This window comes from Miniopterus schreibersii (genome assembly GCF_964146895.1).
Source record: "Miniopterus schreibersii genome assembly, chromosome: 10".
In the NCBI taxonomy this organism is placed as follows: Eukaryota; Metazoa; Chordata; class Mammalia; order Chiroptera; family Miniopteridae; genus Miniopterus; species Miniopterus schreibersii.
In genome coordinates this window covers 2,810,106-2,830,607 of record NC_138110.1, presented here as the reverse complement: position 1 = coordinate 2,830,607, position 20,502 = coordinate 2,810,106, and the positions used below count along the sequence as shown (strand labels likewise).

The 20,502-nt window shown below is 48.8% G+C and overlaps 2 protein-coding genes across 2 annotated transcripts in view; one reads left to right on the top strand and one right to left on the bottom strand.

Moving 5' to 3' along the window:
* PHACTR3 (phosphatase and actin regulator 3) overlaps positions 1-11,789 on the top strand; it is a 114,541-nt gene extending 102,752 nt beyond the window's left edge. Inside the window, exons 9-13 of the mRNA XM_081149409.1 lie at positions 3,319-3,374; positions 6,917-6,978; positions 8,006-8,146; positions 9,689-9,765; positions 11,305-11,789. Of these exons, the coding sequence (XP_081005535.1) occupies positions 3,319-3,374; positions 6,917-6,978; positions 8,006-8,146; positions 9,689-9,765; positions 11,305-11,320 (352 nt within the window). The 3' untranslated portion in view covers positions 11,321-11,789. The remainder of the gene's footprint in view (positions 1-3,318; positions 3,375-6,916; positions 6,979-8,005; positions 8,147-9,688; positions 9,766-11,304) is intronic.
* Positions 11,790-19,981: 8,192 nt separating this feature from the next.
* The window catches only part of SYCP2 (synaptonemal complex protein 2), a 57,988-nt gene continuing 57,467 nt past the window's right edge, over positions 19,982-20,502 (bottom strand). The window contains exon 43 of the mRNA XM_081149444.1: positions 19,982-20,341. Within this exon, the coding sequence (XP_081005570.1) occupies positions 20,258-20,341 (84 nt within the window). The 3' untranslated portion in view covers positions 19,982-20,257. The remainder of the gene's footprint in view (positions 20,342-20,502) is intronic.

Genomic DNA, 20,502 nt, shown 5'->3' with positions numbered 1-20,502 from the left:
ATCGCTCATTTTGGGACCAGCTCCCCGTAGCACCATTCCTTGGAGCTTGTGCGTGACCAGGAGGGGACTCCTGGAGCCCCTGCTGTTAGCTGATGTCATCATGGTGATTGTTTTGTGTAGCTGCGAGCATTTGTCACCTTCACCGCGTCACCAGAGTGCTCCTGTCTGTACAGCACGTACTGAATCTATACAGGGCTGGGCAAAAGCAAGGTTACAGTGGTTCGTATGGAAATGCTACAATAATTAATAATACAAGAATAAACTGATCTGCTGTCTCACAACTGTAATCCTACTTTTGCTGACCCCATATTAGATTACAACCAACCGCCTTTCCTCCCCTCCCTCCTCCTTTCTATTCCCTCCCCCCTCCCCTTTCCCCTCCCCCCCCTCATTCCTTTGTCCTCCATCACCTGCTCACTGGGAGGTCCCCGTCATCCTCAGTAATCCCCGTGTTCATAGCCGAGGGTCAGGTGCAGAGCAGGGGGGGGCCTGGGGGGGCCCCGTGGGGTCAGTGATGCAGGTTGGTTCCCATGTCCCCAGATGACTCCCACCCACAGGTGCCACGCCTCATCTTGCTCTTCTCCAGGTGCCCTGCACCTCCACCTCCTGTTCAAGTCCCCAAGGCCTGTCTGCAGGGTTCTGGTCCCCAGGCCCTGTAGCCCCACCTCTTGGGACTGCATAGGTGGGGGCCGGGCTCGGAGACGGCACGTGCCTCTCTACCCGCCCTTTCTTTTCCGTGTCCCTCCCCCCGCACGTGCACCGTGGGGCTCTTCCTCCTGGCCCTGGTCGCCACTGAGATGCACAGTTGTTAGTGGGACGGTAGAGGGGTGTCTGTGCCCCACAGAGCTTGCGCTCCCTGGAGGCGGGGCTGGGTCTGACTTCTCTCTGCCACAGCCCCGGGCGAGGCCTGTCAGCGCTCACTCACCTCGATGGAGGAAGGCTGGGTTACCCCAGGTGGCAGTCCCCAGCTCCATTAAGTTCAGGGTGGCCGTCCGGGGTCGGGGTGAGTGTAAATGGGAGCTCTGGACTTGCACACTTCCCTTAACCCAAGCCCCTCCCCCTTCCACCGGCACCTGGGTCCTTTCTCCTAAAGTAAACCCACAGAGGGCTCGGGCTGCCTGTGCTGGGTCCTGGGACTCGGGGTCCTCTCTTCCAGCCAGCCCTGGGCTCCCCCGCTCCCTTTGGCTATTGGGCAGGTTAGTGACCACCCAGCGGGCTGACTGTTCTGCTCCACTGTGCACCTACGGGGCTGCATCTGCCCGGAGGATGCCCCTCTAGCTCACTCAGAGGTGCCCTGGGGCCAGCTCAGCCTGGGGACCTGCAAGAGGAGCCGGGCTGCCAGCGAACCTCGCTGAGAGTGGGACCCCTGCCTTCACCCCTCAGGCCAGTGGCAAAGATTTTGGTGGTAAGACGGCCACACTTTCCTGAGACGTCCGAAGTGGATGACTTGCCTTTCTGGGAACTCGGTCCCTGACCAGCCTGCGGCTTACAGGCTGAGTTCTGTTGAGACGTTTCTGACACGATGACTGTGTCCCAAGCAGACACTTGCGTATGGGGCTGCATTCGGTTCTCAGCTCTGTGAAGACCGGTGTCACTCCTCATTTTGGAGGAGGCGGCCAGGAGGAGGCTCTCTAACGGCCCGTCCATGGAGGTCTGGGGACTTCTCAGTTTGAGGAAGTGTGTGACCTCCCTCCCGGTGTCCCTGCGGGCACCCCTGCTGGCCTACAGGCAGTCAGGCACCAGGCTCCCCGCTATGGATTCTCTACCACTCGGCCAGTCTCCTCTCCCACGAAGCCCGCCTTGATCGGACGGCAAGCCCAGCACGTGAGCAGTTAGGAGATACTGATCCAGAGCCGTGACCCTCCCATGGCTGCCGCCTCCGCCTCCTCTTCGTGGGGTCTCAGCAGGAATGGGTCTCACCTGAGTCCCCTGCCCCGTCACTCATCCGTCACACTCCCGTTTTATTTGCTCCGTGGACTGACTGCTCTCTGGATCGGTCTTGTTCACTTGTCTGTCTGCCTCTTTAGACAGCTTTCCAAGGGCAAGGCAGGCTTCTCATGGTCACCCCTGCTCTGGGCCTTGAGACAGTGCCTGACACAGGGCACATACTCCACAGTGACAGAGCGACTGAGTGAATGGCATTTGGGGAATTTCACCTGACTGAGGGAGCCCCACACACTGCACCCACTGAGCTAGGTTTTGCGTTCATGGCCTGGGGCAGACCTGGAGGCCTTGCCCCTGGGTCCCAGCCAGGGGTTGTGAGGACTGGTTCATGTGGCCCCAACCATCAAGTTGGGGTGTTGAAGCGGCCACCCACAGAGCCAGCAGCCACACAAAGCCCCCAGGGGCCGGAACAGCAAACTGTCCTTTCAGAGTGGAGGGTGGAGCCGCCATGCCCTGGGGGACGCCCTGGGCTTTGTGCTAGGACATGGTTATAAATAGACAAATATTTCTGGAGGAAGCACCGCTTTGGGTCTAAGCAGTGTGCCCCCAATGGCTGAAAGATCCGGAACTGGGGAGGTTTCTGGCTGTGACCCAGGGACAGCATTATTGCAGTTATAAAAACAGTTGGAGCTTGGCATTAATTTTGGCTAATTATGCCTCCTTCTCCTGACAAGCCTTGTATTTATTTATGTATTTGGGGCTGCATCCTCTAACCCCTCCATGAGAAGCCATCGAGAGGAAATAATTTGTCTTCAGGTCGCCGCGGCAACACGGTCTGGGCGGGCGTGTGCGGCACTGGCTGCGCACACAGGAGATCCCTGCTGGCGATGGGCGCCCTCCCTCCCGGCTGCGGGCTGGGGGGGGCGGGAGGCGGGGCGCGCTCAGTCACGCTGGCGCCAGGAGCTGGTTCAGCGGCAGGAGCCCCAGGAGCAGGCGGGCGCAGGTGCTTCTGACCCAGGGGAGGCCGCAGCTCCAGACGCAGAAGCTGAAGCCAGGGCGCCTGGCGGTCGGCAGGCAGCCCTTCCTGAGCGGGTCTCTGCGCTGCTCAATTTCCTGAGCGATCTCGGTGCTACTCGAACACACCCCAGGGACCCTCCGCACCAGCAGGCTGGGCGCAAACCTGGACATGGGGAGCCGCCCTTGGAGAGGGGGCACGTGTGTGCCCCCTGGAGCCCCTTGACAGCGGAGACCTCCCTCCCGTGGGGGGGTCTGACTCGATCTGCCGGCAAGAGGCTGCCACCCGAGGTCTTCTCCTCCTGCAGCTTTTGGAGAGAGAGCTTGAGGGGCCACCAGCCACCTCTGACCTCACAGACTCACGTGGAATTCGCAGGCGGCCACCATGGTGCAAAATGTAATTCTAGTGTTTTTCCGCAGACGGCTGAGCCAAAGACCTGCCGTGGAGGAGCTGGAGAGGAGAAACATCCTGAAACGTGAGTAGCTGGGGATCCCCTGGCGGTCTGCACCTGTGCTGAGCTGTGGCTGGACCAGCCTGCGGGCGGGGTCCCCTCGCCCTCCCTTCTTGCAGCAGCCCAGCTCCAGTCTCGTCCTCAGTTAGGTCTGAGCAGCTGAGCAATTCTGATAGCAAGCCCTACTGGAGAGTCGATGTCCCCAGAACATCCCCTTTTAAAATATAGGGGAGGACACAGTTGACACTGTCCCTGTGTTTGGGCTGTTTGTCCTGTAAGTCTTGGGGAGATGGATCAGTGTTCTCCCTGTGCCCTGGGTGTCAGGCAGGTTTCCCCCCGCGGTTTTGAATGGGGCTCCTTCCTGATGGCCACCCACGGCATAGGTGAGGGGTGGACAGTGTCATAGATCCACGGGGGAACACGCCCCCCGGTTCCTACACCTGGGGGACAAGCAGACAGCTGAAAGGAACAGTGAAGCCAGGGGGCGTGTCCAGGACCCTCCTCTCCTGGCTTCGCACTCGCCAGTTGGGTGTCCCCGTTTGCTGTATGACCTTAACATGTCCTGGACGTAGGTGTGCACACGTAGCCCCACAGTGTAGAGAACACTGTTCTGTCTCATTTAAGTCCCTGACGATTTGGGCAGCAAAGCCCTTGGAAAGCGTTTCTCAGCTAGTTCTTAACCCATCCGGTCAACAGGCTTCGGTTTTCAAAACATTTTCTGCCAAAAGTGTCGTCTTAGCGCCTGGATTTTTAAAGTATTTTCATTGCTTTTCCTCTTTTGTGGTGAGTACTGCAGACATTCTCTGAGTTTGGTTTTTGTCCCGTGAGCATCTTGACAAAGTTACGAGCTGCCTTTCGGTCAAGCAGACTCAGGGCCCCTGGTTCTGGGGGCTGAGTCCAGGCCAGTTTTCTCCCGTCTTTGCCTCAGTCAGTTCCCTCCTTTATAGACTATTAGAAAGATTTAACCTTAAGATGGAGAATTCTTTGTTTTATCTTTTAAAATTAAGATATGACAACTACATTGTCCGTTACTTGCTCGAGGCCACGTGTGAGGACAGAAAGAGGTGTGCTCAGTCGGGCAGGTGGAAAAGTCTAGCGAGGTTACCAAATATTTGAATTTTTAAAAATTAAATCATCCATCTATAAGGCTCATAAGTCACAGTTGTCCTGAATATAACAGTTCAAGATGCGAATGGGCCAATTTAAAGATTAGACTCGGGCAGTGCCACCGTCCGAGGGGTCTGCTGCCCACGGCCAGCGGAGCCTTTGTCCCGGTGACCGCTCCTCCAGGCCTTGATTTGTCCCTGGGGCAGTGGCCGGGCCTCCCCCTAGCCCACGCTCCTGACCGTGCTGGTCTTTGCAAATAATCATGGAATCTTACAAACAGGACCGGTGCCCAGTGACTGGAGATGGCAAAGTGACCGATTGTGCTGACCTTTCGTGCGCCACAGGGCGGGAAGGCGTGGGTTTCCCATGTGTGGCCTTGGCAGTGGCAGTTCCTGTCCTCGCCTTCGAAGCAGTCTGATGTGTCTGTAGCTCAGAGCCTCCTGAGCCCTGAGTGGGAGAGCGTGGGCCCTTCACTGCCCGTCTGTGGCGGGCCTTTGCTCCTCCAGGGCGGGAACCCAGTAACCGTGTCCAGCCCGGTGAAGAGCGTCCCTGACGCAGGCTTTGGGTTCCTGCCTTGTCTGTGCCATTTCTGCTCAGAATCATTCTGAAAACACCTCCCATTGTGTCGGCTCCACTTCGAGTGGGGGCCAGGACGGTGGCAGGAACACTCCGAGCTCGGCCTGAGGACTCAAGGATACAAGAGCGTGATGCCCTTTGCAGTGATGATCCTGAAAATGCTGGCTCAGCACCTGGCCTGCTCTGCTCAGCATCGGACTCGGCCGGGTATTAGGACTTCTTAACATGAACCTGGGCAAGGGCGCGGAGCTCAAGTTCACGCCCAGGTTGCCTGCTTTGTCGTCCATTGTCTGGCCTCTGTGTTACAACAGTGACACCTCCCTGACCATTTACAGGAGACTCCTGTGGGACTGTCCCAGCTCCTGGCACTATTTCCAGAGAACCTGGAGTGGAGGCTCTGAGGCACAGGGTTTTCTGGGATCAGAGATCTGCAAACCCCTCGCTAAGTGGAGCTCAGGGAGAGAGCCGGGGCTCAGGCTCCCAGGAAGGGCTTCTTGGAGGTGGTGCCCAGCAGAGCACCTGGCCCAGAGAAGGACCTGCCAGGAGCTTTTGAAGACCAGCTCTCCAAAGCACCTGCTGTGCTCACATGACTTTGGTAACAATGCTGACGTTGCTCACGATTGAGAAAAAAGGAAGACCCACTTCTGTTTCGGTGTTTCCACAGGAAGCCCGCACTTGGGGATTGTCCGTGGCTCATTTTTAAGAAATCTGAAGAACTGGTTTCATGTCATCATTAAATCCCCTCCTGGTTGGCCTTATATGTGATACTTGTACAAATTTTGTCCTAATTGTGTTATCAGCTTTCTGATTAGAGCTTCTAACTGTGGGTTCTTCTGGTTTGTTACTTGGATTCCCTTTTAGGAAACACCCAAATGCAAGACGACACCCTTTTTAAAAAAATTACAGACAGATCAATGGCTAATATATTAAACACCCGTCCACCCAACCCCCTGCCCAATGCACATGTTTGAAATGTTTTAAACAAAGGCAGGTAATGTGAGGTTACATTAGGTGCAAGCCGCAGGGTTTCCTTCCTGGAACCTGGGGGTGTTTCCAGGAGTGCTGACGAGGCGGCCAGGGAGCTGTGGCTTTATTTAGCAGCAGAGAGCGCCAGAAATAGGCATCCATCGTCCCCAGCCTTGGGAGGCACAGGTCTCTGCTGCACCTCGGCATCCTTTCTACTTTTAGCTCCTAAGGGTAGGTGCAGGCACGGCTTGAATGCTGAGTTACACGCACGAGCAGAGCCAATTTTGGTGAGAGACTCGGGCTCCCTTAAAAGGCGTGTTGCGGTTTCATGTGAGAGTCTGGCTTCTGCCTCGAGAGTCATCTGGGTTCCTGGGTGTGTTTGCATTGGAAATACCCCTGAAAATATAAATTCCAGGCAAGCATATGTCTCCTGGAATCTGAAGAGGGTGTTCCTCGGCTGATAGTGGCTGGCTAAAAATAAAAGTATGTCTACCTAGTAAATTGAAAGAAAAAAAAGCAGTCCCGGTTCTATTAATATGCATTCCTTCATGTGTGTGAGTGTATATTATGTGTAACATCCCACTACAGCTATTTTTGTTTGCCATCTCTGTCCTTAGATGTAAATCTACATGTAGAGAGAGTTGGTTGGAGGGTGGAGAGCCGAAAAGGACCCCAGGGCAGCAACAATATAGTTATTGTGACAGAGAAGCCCCAGGAGACAGGATGGTGACAGAGCTTCCCTTCAACAGTTTGTGTGTCAGCGAGGCCATGGTGCCCTGAGCAGTCACCGGCAACGTGGGGAAAAACAAATTGTGATATGGACAGGTGTCACCTACAAGGTGGCCTTGGGAGCCACATCTCTGCCGGAGAGGAGTCTCACCTGCTGCTTTCCCTCCCTTTTCTTTAATCTTTCACAGAAAGGAATGACCAGACAGAGCAGGAGGAGAGACGCGAAATCAAGCAGAGATTGACGAGAAAGGTACTATATTTCAAGATCTTCCTGACTATTAAGGGGTGGAGAAAGCTGGTCTGTAGCAGGTGTGAGGGGCGAGGCAGACGTCACCCCGTGGCCCTCGCGGTGGCTCCCCGGCAGCGAGCTCGCTCGCCTTTAGTGCGTGACTCCCACCTGCCCACAGCTGCGGTCCTCCCCCAGCCAGGGCTGTCTGACGGGGCAGGACCATCCAAGTGGCCTTTCCCTTTGCTTCCAGGGAGCCAGGTGTGGACTGGGCATTTTCTTCATTTATTTGGGGTCTTTACACAATGCCTAAGGGAGGAGCGGACCTGGTGTCAGGGTTCAGGTTACTTTTTAGGCTCTTGGGTGACCTTGAATTTGTCTAGAAGCTCCTGATGGCAGAAAACTTCATTAGCCCTGAGGGTTTGTTTGCGGGACTGAGATAGTTAAGTTAAAACCTGTTGTGGCCAATATAGGCAGCAACTCTGCGAACTCGGGCCTTTCAAAGCCCAGACCATCTCTAAATTCAAGTGCTCTGGTGTTTCCCTTTCTGGTGCTTCCACTGTACTTCGTAATAATAATAATAAAATCTTGTCCTGCTTGAAGAGAATACCCTACCTGAGCCTGAGCTTGACTAACGAGTACTAGTTGTAGTTAGCATTTTAGCTTTTTTAATAGGTTTAAGCTTTATTTTTGAAAGTATTATAGATGTCCCATTTTTTCCCCTGTAACTTTAAAAAAAAGCTTATCTACTGATAGCTGAAAAGAAGCAACTTCTACCCTAAAATTAATCAGTAAATTGGTCCTGTCCCTGAGACTGTGCTACGTACATGCCTCTGCACGACAGGGCCTGTGAGCCCTCCGATGACATGTGTGTTAAGAGGAGGGTTGAATGTTAAGGCGCATAACCTAAGCCCTTCGCATCAGACGGTTTGCATTAGTGGTAGTTTGCAGTTTCAGAGTTTTCCGTTTCTTTATAATCGTGCTATTTGTTCAGAGTACATTAAGGAGCTGGTTTGGCATGGGATCCCTCACTGACGACCTTTTATTTTAGCTTAATCAGAGACCCACCGTGGATGAACTGAGAGACAGAAAAATCCTGATACGATTCAGTGATTACGTGGAAGTGGCGAAAGCCCAGGACTACGACAGACGGGCAGACAAGCCCTGGACGAGGCTGTCGGCCGCAGACAAGGTAAGGACAGGCCACAGGTCGGGCGCAGTCTCGCAGGCGAGGGCACGTCCTGTCATGCGGGGAGTGCGTTCTGACATGAGTCCAACGCTATGAAGTTAACGCTATGCCTCGACCAGATGCTGGTTTCACAGAGGTAACCCGGATCAGGGTCATGTTTTCAACTAGGGGACAATTTGGCAATGTCTGGAGACAATTTTGGTGTCACCAGTGGAGGGCGCTACTGGTATCTAGTGGGAGGAGCCCAGGGATGCTGCTAAACACCCCACAATGCGCCCCACAGCAGAGACTCATCCAGGCCAAAGTGTCTAGAATGTGGGAGCAGAGACCCCTAGTCTGGGGGTGAATCAGAAGTAGGCAGGGCTGGTAAGAGATTGGATGACACGGGCTAGGGTGGGGGAGGGAGGGACGGAGGCAGCCAGGAGGCAGGAGGGCGCCCTGGAGTCTGCGCAGCTCCAATGGCTCCAGCGGAGGAAAAGGGAGCAGGGGAGGGGGTCCCGGGGCTAAGCGGCGAGCGAGTGTCCACCGAGCCCTGACTCTCCCTGTTGAGCCTGCCCGTCAGCTATCATTCGTGCAATCCTCAGAAAGCCCTGCAGGAGAGGTGTTGCTGCTGGCTGGCCCGAACGGCGACTAGGAGAGCGCCGCGGTCTCACAGGGTTACCCCAGCCCCGCCTGCCGTCCGCTGCTCCGCCTGTGGCTCTGAGCTCTACGGCCTTAGGGCGAGGCCGAGCGGGCACTCAGCCCCAGAGCTTGCGGGGTCGCTAACCTGGCTCGCGCGCTCTGTGCTGAGCATGCATGTTCAAGGTTGTACGTAATGCACATGGGGTTTGCACCAACTTGGAGAAAGGTAGACGTGTGTGGACTGCCTCTTGGTCGCCCACGGTCAGTGGGCTCGCAGGGATTCTACGTGTAAAAAAGGTGACAGTGGACCTGTGGAGTGTGGGAGTAGCACCCTGAAATCCCGGATTCAGAGCCTGTCCTTGCCGCAGAGGCCAGGCCCTGCCTGCCTTTCCTGGGTTGCCTGGCCCTGGGAGGGTTGATCAGAGGGAGAAGTACTTGGGGAGGGTGGGCCTTGGGGAGCGGGAGGAGGGCCGGATGAGAGGCACGTGTCACCACGTGCAAGGGCCGTGTTATATTTCAAGTGACAGGAAACAAATGCATGCTGAAGTTAGAATGACTGCCCGTTTACCAAAGCTGCTCTTTACTCTTGGGTTTGGTGTTTCTACTGTGTAAGTGCCCTAAGCATGGACCCGATCGGTCTCTCATGTATCGGGGAGAGGGGCGTCTCCCTGCCCCAGCACAGCACAGCAAATACATGCCCCGGACCCTCCCAAGCACTGGCCAAACGCTGGCTTGGCAGGACCATGAAGATGAGTCGGAGTCTAAATGCTGAACAAAAAGTTTTCTTCCTTTCTCTTTTGAAATATATTGCAAAGTAAGAGGCATCTGTGAGTATTAGCAATGGCTGCTGATCCACAGTCACATACTAATGTCCGATGTCAACTCTCTAATGTCCTGAACACCCACGTGCTGTTTAAATCCCAGGCAGCGATCCGCAAGGAGCTGAATGAATACAAGAGCAACGAAATGGAGGTGCATGCGTCCAGCAAGCATCTGACAAGGTCAGACCTCTATCCGTGCGAGCGTGGGGCTTATAGCCTGGTATTTATTTAAGAAAAAAAAATGCCACCGAGAACTACGCGGCCAGGTGAACAAAGCCAGTGCTTCTGCAGAGCTGCATGGAGCAGTCCGCTGCTCCTCGGCTGGAAGTGGGTTCGCGCCCACGTTTCCTCCAGGGCCTGGTGCGGGCTGTGACCCGCAGAGCAGCACCGCACAGGGCGTTGGCTTGTCTGCGTAGTTAATGTACATTTAAGAAGGTCGGTCTGAGGCAATAGAGTGACTTGCTTATGTATTTAATTTCCCTCCTCTAATATCCGCAACACCCCACGAGACTTCGCCCCGAGGCGCCTCTCTCCTCGGGCATGTGGCTCCTAAAGAGGACTGCGTCTGTGGAGAGTGGAGCCTGGCTCCTCTCTGCTCCTCGGGCTGCATATTGTCTCAGCACCCCCTTGTCCGTGGCCACGACCAGGAGTCACCCTCTGAGGTTCTCGTGCCCTTCGTCCCAGAGCGATGCCCATGAGCAGCCAGTCTTCCACCGCCAAGCAGGTGCTTTGCCCTCTCCCCCGTGTCTAAAGGCGCACAAGCCCGGACCAAGGAGAAAGGAACTCCCGCCTTAAGCCAGGACGCTGGAGTCCTCTCCTCCCTGTGCCACGAGGTGGCCCAGCGGTGTCAGTTAGCTTTACTCCCTAAGGCCGCTGTACGACTGAGACGGTGCCCTACGCTTCTGTCCTGCGGGACAGTTTCCCGGTGAAGAGCCGAGGGGGCAGAGGAGGCTGCAAGGGTGGGGAGAATGACCGCGTAGACAGTTTGCTTAAAAATTTCTGAAGTTTCTCCCCATGACGTGTGCATTTGGGAAGGAATGGACCACCTTGCGTTTGAGTTCTGAGCCAGCAATTTAGGAGTCTCCAGTATAGCATTCAAAATTATTTTTAAGGTTCAGTGTGTGTTAAAGACAAGGATCTATGCTCTATGTAGACTAATGTCAAAATGTTTAATACATTTTCCCATTGTAAATTATGAAGAGATGTTGGCTAAAGATACATTTCCTCTCTCAAGCCCTTGATAGCTTTCTTAGAAGATGGAATTTTGAGAGCGAGCCCCAAAATGGGACATCAGGAAGTAACTAAGATTTTTATAGTACCACATTTTAGGATTTACTGTCCTTTTTAAAAGTCAGAACAGTATGTTTGGTCATATGAGCTTTCCATGAGCCACGTTACCAACTCTATAAAACAAGCCCAGCCGTAACTACTGTCAGCTGAGCGATGTCCTGCCGTTCCGTGCATGTCAGGGATTTAGCGAGCAGCTTTCCAACTAGGTCTGAGGAAGTCTTGAGAATTGGGGGTATCGTTCCTTTGTGGGTGCAAGGGGGCCTGGGAGTGGGGAGCCCTCTGAGGTGCTCCATACACATGAACCAGAGCAGGTTTCCCAGGGTGGACTAAAGAGGCGCTTTTAGTAACAGCTTCCTTTGTGGGAAGTTTTAGCAGTTTCAGCTTCCAAATGTATAACCTGAAGTTGTTCTTTTTAAAAATAATCTCTAGATTCCACAGGCCGTAGAGATTTTCTTCTGAGAAGAATTTGTGTTTAACTTTTGATACCAACACTGGACACTCATCAGGGGACTCTCCTGAGGTTCGGCTCCAGCCTGCGCGTCGGGGCCGGACACGCTTCCTCGCTGTCGGGGGGCTGCCGGGCCCGCTGACCCCAGAGGAACTGCCAGAAGAAAACTGTTTGCCTTTGAGCCTTGTTTTCAGTGCTGTGGCCGACGGAGGACAGGTGACCCGCTCGGCACTCCGAGGCCTCGGACAAGAGGGACGCGCGACTCGGTGTCATTAAGTATTACGTTGAAAAGACATTTTTATTCCGATCACGGTTGAGTTGAGAACTCTCTAAGTTCATGTTATACAGAATGATTTCCGGTATTATACTTCTTTTTTATATAATGTCTAACAAAACTACAGCTGCAACATTTTGACTCCTGTTAATTTTGTTCTTTAATTAAATGACTACTTATTGCAGGAAATTCACCTGGGCTTTCTATTTTCTTGGGGTTGGGATGAGAGTTTTGTCTGAATAGTAGTCTAGGAAACAAGTCAAATTTTATTATTTTTGAGACATCAGAATCCAAATGCATAAAAGAGAATTCCAACTTTTTGGAATTCCTGCACCTTTCCACCAGCCCCCGGCCCCCAACCCCCTCCCCTAAAGGTAAGATTTCCTTCCTTTTTTATGGCCGAGTAGTAGTCCATGGTGTAAATGTTGCACAGCTTTGTTATCCACTCAGCCACTGATGGGTGCTTGGGCTGCTTATAGACCTTTTAAATTTTTTTAATCTTCACCTGAGGATATTTTTTCCACTGCTTTTCATAGAGTGGAAGGGGGAGAGAGAGAGAAACATCGATGTGAGACAGAGACATCGATTGGTTGCACCGGGGATCGAGCCTGCAACCGAGGCATGTGCCCTTGGCGGGAATTGAACCCGGGACATCTTCAGTCTGCAGGCCGATGCTCTAACCACTGAACACCTGGCCAGAGCATGTGTTTTGTTTTATAAACTGTTAGTCTCTGTGGTTTGTGCCTGGGAAAATTCAAACTTTTTCAAGTTAATTTAAATTTATGAATCACTAAGTAACGAACCTAGAAAATAAGTACTAACTTGCTGAAAAATTCTATCAAGATGAAAATTCTTCCCTCTTTAAGTGTATTCTTAAGTTCACGTGAACATTATTAAAAACTGTTATAAGAGTCCCAGGTTTAGATGGAGTGGAGGATATAGGGAGGAAATGTACCCAGCACAAAGGTAAAAAGTAATCTTGGTACAAAGGGGGAATACGTTAAATAGAATGCATGGTCCCTGGAGATTTTTATGTGGATTCTGAGTAAGTGTCCTCACAAAATGAGCTCCCCCCCCCATTCCTGGGACAGGGACAGCCCGAGGCAGGGAGTGCCGGCCTGGAGCAGCTGCCGGCTTGTGGAACCTCCCTCAAGTCCCAGGTCTGCCTCTTCGGCCACCCATTTACTTTCTCTATAGGAACATCACCTGTCGCTGTGCCTGACAACCTGCTGCAATGTTTACATTTTTCAACCACAGTTTACATCAGTACCATTCCGCACCAGTTTCAGATGTACAGCAAAGTGGCTGGGAAACCATCCACTCTACAGTCCCCCAGCACCCGCCTGGCCCCATTCCGTTATCTCGACATTATTGACTGTGTTCCCCACCCTAACACATCTCTGTGGCTATTCTACCAATTTGTACCGCTCAGTTCCTGCACCTTTTTCACCAGCCCCCAGCCCCTCCCCTAAAGGTAAGATTTCTTTTTTTATGGCCAAGTCGTGTTCCTGGTGTGAATGTCCCACAGCTTTTTCATCCATCACCTACTGATGGGCACTTGGCTGTTTCCAGATCTTAGCTATTGTGAACTGCGCTGCTATGAACACAGGGGAGCATATATTCTTTCTGATTAGTGTTTCGGGATTCTTAGGATATATTCCTAGAAGTGGGATTGCCGGGTTGAAAGGCAGCTCCATTTCTAATGTTTTGAGGAGCCCCCATACTGTTTTCTGTAGCGGCTGCACCCGTCTGCACTCCCACCAGCAGTGCAGCAGGGCTCCCCTCCCCACACCCTCGCCAGCATGTGTCGTAGGTTGATTTGCTGAGGGAGCCCTTCCGACGGGTGTGAGGTGCTATCTCATTGTGGTTTTGACTTGCATCTCCTTGATTAGCGATGAACTTTTCCAAAGGCAGTAAAGGAGTTGAAGTGTCGGCGTGCAGCGCACTCTAGACGTGAGCTGCTGGTATGGCTGCCAGGTAGCCTGGAGCACCTGAGCGTCCTGTGCGACTTCTTCCCACACGTGCTGCCTCGATGCTTTCCGACACCTTCCCTCTTCTACTTCCTTAAGGCTGCCCTGGGTCAGGAGCCCGTGGAAACTGCCCAACCCTTATGGTAGCACCTTGTCCCGAGAGCCTTGTGATCACTCCTGGGTGCTAGTAAACACATTCCAGTTGAATTAGAGTCTTGTGTAAGAAATCACTGTTATGGTAGAAAAATTCCAGCTCTATTTTGCTGTGTAATATTCTGTGAATTGCTTGACTTCTCTGAGCCTCAATTTCTTTGACTATGAAATGAGATGATACCTAAACCCTTTCTAACTAGAAGGTAGTTCCTTAATTTTGTAAACATCTATGTGTATGTATATGTAGTTTTTAATATATGTATCTATAGGTGTACTCTAGTTTACTCATAACCAATTATTTGTGGCCAGTCAACCTCCAAAAAAACTGAAGTTTTCCTTCTATTTTAAGCTACGTAGTAGCAGCTCCCTAGTGTATATTTTATTCAATTTAAAATATAAATTGGAGCCAAGATGAGGTAAAACTAAGATTTCAATCTCCCTCACATAGAAATATCCATATACTTGCTATGGAACACAGAAAGCTGAGAAAGGTGCCTCTGCTCTAAAACCCACGCTGGCCCCCAAAGCAAAAAGCATCAGTACTGCTTAGAAAGTCACTAAACTGTGTCTGTGGCTAGAGATGCGCTGGTAGAAGGGACTCGTCTAGGTTTTTATCCAAGTTGAGTTGCATAACTAATGGGCAAGTAAATTAAAATGAAGATAAGAGTACAGGCTACCCAAAGGAGGGTTTAGTTTGGTCCAGGCTCAAGCGTTCTAAGATATCATAGGACCATTGTACCGAAACCAACATTCTTAGCAGTAGTATCTAACTTGTGCCATTCGTTGTGCTTTTATTCACAAATGATTATTCTCAATTGTACTTCCATATTTATGTTCCTGTCAGGTGTTATAGAGGCTAAGACATAAACTAAAACTTAGTCAAGTACATGTACCCTGCACCTGGTAAGTACATGTGATCCTGCACTAAGTAAGTACGCTCGCTCTGCAGTTTTCTCTCTCCCGTGTCTTTACCACATGCTCTGGGACAGGGACCATTTTCCCTCGACTTGGCTGATGCAGTGCAGTAAACCTCCACCGACGTGGGGTGAGACGGATCCAGGTAAGAAATATGTCATTGGCTACATGATCATTTGTTTTTAATATGTTTGACATAGAAAAATCATCAAGTTTTAGCTATATTAGTTAACAGTCTTTAGATTTTGCTAATGCAAAATCTATTTAAATCACTGTTTCTGTTAAATAGTAAGGTAAATTGAGGGATAAATTTTATAATAAAGAACAGAGATCTGATCTGTAACATTTTTCTTCTAAACTCAAGGTCTTGCAAACTGTGCCTCACAGACCAGATCTGGCCCACATCTGTCTGTTGCGTTTTTCTTCTAATAGCCTGCAAAGTAAGAATGGTTTTTACCTGTTTAAATGGTTACATTTGCCATGTTCATACAAATACCTACATGATAGCCCCCAATTCACCTTTTGGCCCAAAAGACTTAACCCATTATTGTATAGCCCTTAAGATAGTTTGCCAACTCCTGCTCTAAACTTTTTTCAAAAAAGTTAATAGAAAATGTTAAGAATGAGTTACACAGAACTAAAACAGCTAAATTTTGTTTGTAAATAAGCTTAAAAAAATTTAACATCAAATCTGTTCCAAATTCCAACACTCGTTATAAATTCTTTGCTGAGTCATTCGGTAATTCCACGTTTCACGTTTCACTTGAGGAATTGAGCTTCCCACGGCAGCGGCGGTATTTTACATTCCCCCAGAAATACACAGGGTTTCAGCTCCTGCACATCCTAGCCCAAACTTACATTCTCTCCTTTTTGATTCTGGCCATCCTAGTGGGTGTGAGGTGGTACCTCATTATGGTTTGGATTTGCATTTTCCTAATGACTAATGCTGTCCTGTATATTTTACTGTGCTGTTGGTCATTTGTGTGTCTTCTCTGTGGATGTGTTCACGCAAGTCCTTTGCCCATTTTTAACTGGGTGTTTGCCATTTTTGTTGAGTTCTAATAATTCTTTACATATTCTGGACACTAGACCCTAATCAGATATGATTTGCAAATATTTTTTCCCATTCTGTAGGTGGTTTTTCACTTTTGTGAATATATTCTTGGATGCACAAAAGTTTTTAAAATTTTTGATGAAGTCCAATTCACCTTTTTCCCGTTGCTGGTACTTTTGGTGTTATGTTTATGAATCCATTGCCAAATCCAAGGCTGCGAAGATTTACTTCTATGTTTTTTCCTAAGACTTTTATAATTTAGCTCTTCCTTTTAAGTTTTTGATCCTTTTGGAGTTTTTATATATGGTGTAAGGTTAAGAGTTCAAACCCTATTATTCTTCATGTGGCTATCCAGCTGTCCCAAAACCATCTGTTGAAGAGACTATTCTTTCCCCACCAAATGGCTGTGGCCCCTTTGATGAAACTCACTAGACCAGAGGTGAATAGGTTTATCTCTGGGCTCTCAATTCTATTCTATTGGTCCATACGTCTACCCTTTATAGGGCCCACGCTCTTTTGATTAATTTAGCTCTGTAGTATTGAATTGGGAAGTGTAAGTCCTCCAACTTCATTATTATTCCTTCAAGATTGTTTAGCTCTGTAGGGTCCCTTCCATTTCCATGTGATTTTTAGGAATGAATTTTACATTTCCCAAAAAGGCCATTGGGGCTTTTGATTGGGATTGCATTAAATCTGTAGCTTGCTTCATGGAATACTGCAGTTTTAACAATACTATGTCTTACAATGGATGACCATGGGATATCTTTCCACTTACAACGGTTTTCTTTCAACAGTGTTTTGTAGTCTTCCGTGTACAGTAAATCCTCAATGTCACTGATAAGGTTATACGACTTCAAGTGAAATGATGTATAATAAAACCAATTTTACCATAGGCTAATTGATATTAGAGCTAAGCTCCTAAGGCAGCTCAGCATTAAAATGTTATTCGAGGTCCTGCTGTACAGATCTTGCACCTGCTTCATTAAATGTCCTTTAATATACTGCTGAGTTCAGTAGGCTAGCGTTTTTTAAGAATTTTTACATGTATATTCATAAGGGATGCTGGTCTGTTGCTTTTCCTTGTAATGTTTTTATCTGGCTTTGGTGCCACGGTAATGCTGGCTCCATAGAGTGGGTGAAAAATGTTTCCTCTCCTATTTTCCTGGAAGCGTTTGAGAAGGACCAGTATTAACTGTCCTTTAAGTGTTTGGCAGGATGCTTTGCTAGGTCTGTGATTACTGAGTCAGTCTCTTCATTTGCTATAGGCCTGCTCACCTTCCTGCTTGCTCTTGAGTCAGTTTTGGGTCTGTTTCTGGGAAGTCATCCATTTCATCTGACTTATTCAGTTTGTTGGTACTAAAACCATGCATAGAATTCTCTTATTTCTATTTCTGTTAGGTCAGTAGTAATGCCCACAAGTTTCATTTCTGATCTTAGAAATTTTAGTCTTCTGTTTCTCTTAGTCTAATGGTTTATCAATTCTCTTGATCTTTTCAAAGAACCACATTTTTGTTTTACTGTTTTCTCTATTGTATTTCTAGTCTGCTTTTAAAATCAGCAGTTTAATATTTATTATTTTCTTCCTTCTGACCACTTAGGATATAATTTGACCTTTTCCTAGTTAAATTATAAGGTTACGTTATTGATTTGAGAGCTTTCTTCACTTTGAATATATATAAATGTCCAGCTATAAATTTCCCTTTGAGTACTGCTTTCACTGCATTTTCATTTGTTTTAAAGTATTTCTAATTTTCCTTGTGACTTCTTTGAGCCATTGGGTATTTAAGAATACATTCTCACTGGGGAGTTTTCAGGAGGGTGTGGCATGGTATGATCTGTTACCAAGCACAGACGGCTGCCAAGTGGATAGAGTATGGAAAGGCAAGTGCGAGTGCTGGAGGCTGCTGGAATCGTCTGTGGGGGAAATGATGTTGACAATGTCAAAGGCAGTGACAGTGGAAGTGATGAAGTATACATGTGGGACGCATTTGGTAGTTTGGTCTGCAAGACTTGTCAGTCAACTCACTGGCCAAAGGAAAAAGAGAAATCAGTAATTACTTCTAGGTTTTTGGCTTGAGTAACTGTGTGATTAAAAGTGACATTGACTGAGAGGGGACAACAAGGTTTATTCTTTGGTGATGAGAAAGAATGTGGAGGGAGAGAAACTGCGTTGTTTTGAGAACTGTGATGCCTGTAGCTCTGTCAACAAAGCAGTGTATCCGACACTGTGACATCCAGAGTAAAGGTCAGATCTGGCACACAGATGAAATTACCTAAGGCGCAAGTGAAAGACGGACTAGGCATGAGCCCTAGGTGAAGAGGCAAAAGGGAGGCCAAGCAGGGAAGCAGACAGGGAGTGGAAAATGCATGCCAGCCACGGGTGAAATGGCACCGAGAAGCTGGGTCAAAGAAGGTAGAGGTTTTGTAAAATGAATCCTGGTGATTTTGATAAAAGCAGTTCCAGTGAGATAGTAGAGACAAACTGGCCCAAGGGAAGGCAGAACAAATAGGAAGTTAGGAAGTGTGTAAGCTGAGACACTAGCTAGAGAAAATTCTTTCAATATGTTCAACAGGTGAGTAGAGAGAATTGTAGTGAGGGCAGCAGAGGCAAACTGGATGTCGGGCTTTGTAAAAACTAAGTGTGAGCTATGCACACAGTACAGAGAAGTAAAGACAGCACAGGAACACACATGGTGGGGGTGCTGAAAGGAAGCGGCAAAGCTGCCACGGGAGCATGTGGGAAATCGCCAGTGCCAGTGCCGGTACGAGGTTACTAGGTTAGGGTTGAGAAAAGATGAGAGTACGAGGCGAGCCGTCAGCTGACAGGTAAAGAATGAAGAGGCATCGATCTACAAAAATACAGCGGTACCTCGGTTTTTGAATGTGATCCATTCCGGAAGACAGTTCGAGTTCTGAAATGTTGGAAAACCGAGGGATCGGCATCCGACAGCTAGGCCTCAGGATCTTGCCCTCAGCGGAAGCCGTGTGGCATGTTGGACTTCCGAGGAGTGTTCGAAAACCAAAGCATTTACTTCTGGGTTTACAGTGTTCGAAAACCAAGGCGCCACTGAACTCTGAAAATGAAGTCAAGTGAAACGGGGTAGAGGAAGGACTGCTGAGCAACGCCCGGAGGCCATCTGAAATATGTGTAAAGCCTGATGATGATGGGAGTTTTCGCCAGTGATGCTCACACTGGAATAAGGAGTGTGGCTTGGTGGATAAAGTCAGAGAGAGGAGGGAGGGCAAGCGTATAATTCTGTGCGAAGGAATCTAGAACAGGGAAGGAAAGAGGAGGAAGGGTAACAGGCACAGCAAACCGCCTGGGACGACTATAGAGACCAGCTGGACGCTAGAGAGGTAGGGAAAGGGGGCTGGAAACGGATTCAGGGGCAATGACGGGCACAGCAGAAAGGCTGGGAAGGGCGGAGGGAGCGGGAACCCGGGCTGGATTTCACACAGCGTGAGTCAGGAGTCGTGGACGGCTGGCCAAGGGTGAGGTAAACAGTTCCGGATGGGGTCTCAAAGTCTCACAGGCCAATACGGAGATGCCACTCCGAGGAGTAGTTAATAGTACAGTAGAGTTGTCACTGTCTCCTGAAATAGAATCCCTGCCACCGTCAATAAATCTTAGCTGACAATAATAACGGAATGAAGCCGACTGCGAACAAGCCCCTTTGCCGCCAAATTAAACGCTGGCAGTATCCGGATGCTCTGCTACCATGAAACAGGCCAGCGGCAGTGAGGAAGGCTGCTTGGTATGTTTGACACAGCGCTCGGGATATCGCACTGGAGAAAGGTATTCTGTTTGACCCGATGTTCATAAAATAGGAAAATAATGATTATAATATTTACCCAAGTGACACAGCATTTATTTTAACTTTAATACTATGCAATTAAAGCAAACTAAATGTGTACTCATTTTTATAAAATAATCTTGCAGATTACCAAAATGAATAAGCTTAATAAGTACTTGTCAAAACAGCCTGCTATGAGTTAAGATGTCTACCTAGAATTAAAATATAGATAGTATGGTAATTGTTTTAGGCTATTTAGTGCCTTGGAGCCATAACTGAATAAATATACTCTCCCCCAGTGTGCTACAAAGTACCAATTTACACACACATTTAAATCAAAGACTTCTCCAAGTGTGGTTTAATTTTTTATTACTTACAGATATTCTGAACTAGTAAAAGTTTTAATAATACATAGTAATATAACATAAAATGGTATATATTTAATAATAAACTAAAATTTATCATATAAAAAGTATTTTAAACAACTAGTTCTGTAAATATAATTAATTAAAAGTCAGTAATGTCTGTCTATATTTAAACTCAGTAACATGTCTAAATATTACTACAAAACAAGCCAAAAAGGAGTGGTAAGGTACAGACAAGTTTGGGGGCTTGGAGTCAGAATGTTTTTTTCCTCATGCATAAGACATTTCCTTGAATGCTGAGGTCGAAGGCACTCTTGCCTGGGTTATATATGTATTTTTTTCTTTGTAGGGCTACTCTGGTATTTTCTTGGTTATGTACAGAAAGGAACTGGGCAGAACAGGGTAACAGCTAGATCTCCACATTAACATTTGTCTCACAAGCCATGAATAATGACAACAGTCCTCTGCGTACATTAAGTAGCTCCTCCTCTTGCTATGGCCAGGGAAAGAAAAAATTACATTTTAAATGATCATTTTCAAACCATCAGGTAAAATAGAAAGAAAAAAATCAAGCTATTAGGGATTCATTTTAAAACAGCCTGTTCCATAAAGCTATAATGTATGTGCTCGTTCTCTCTGTTCCCCCAAGGTCTG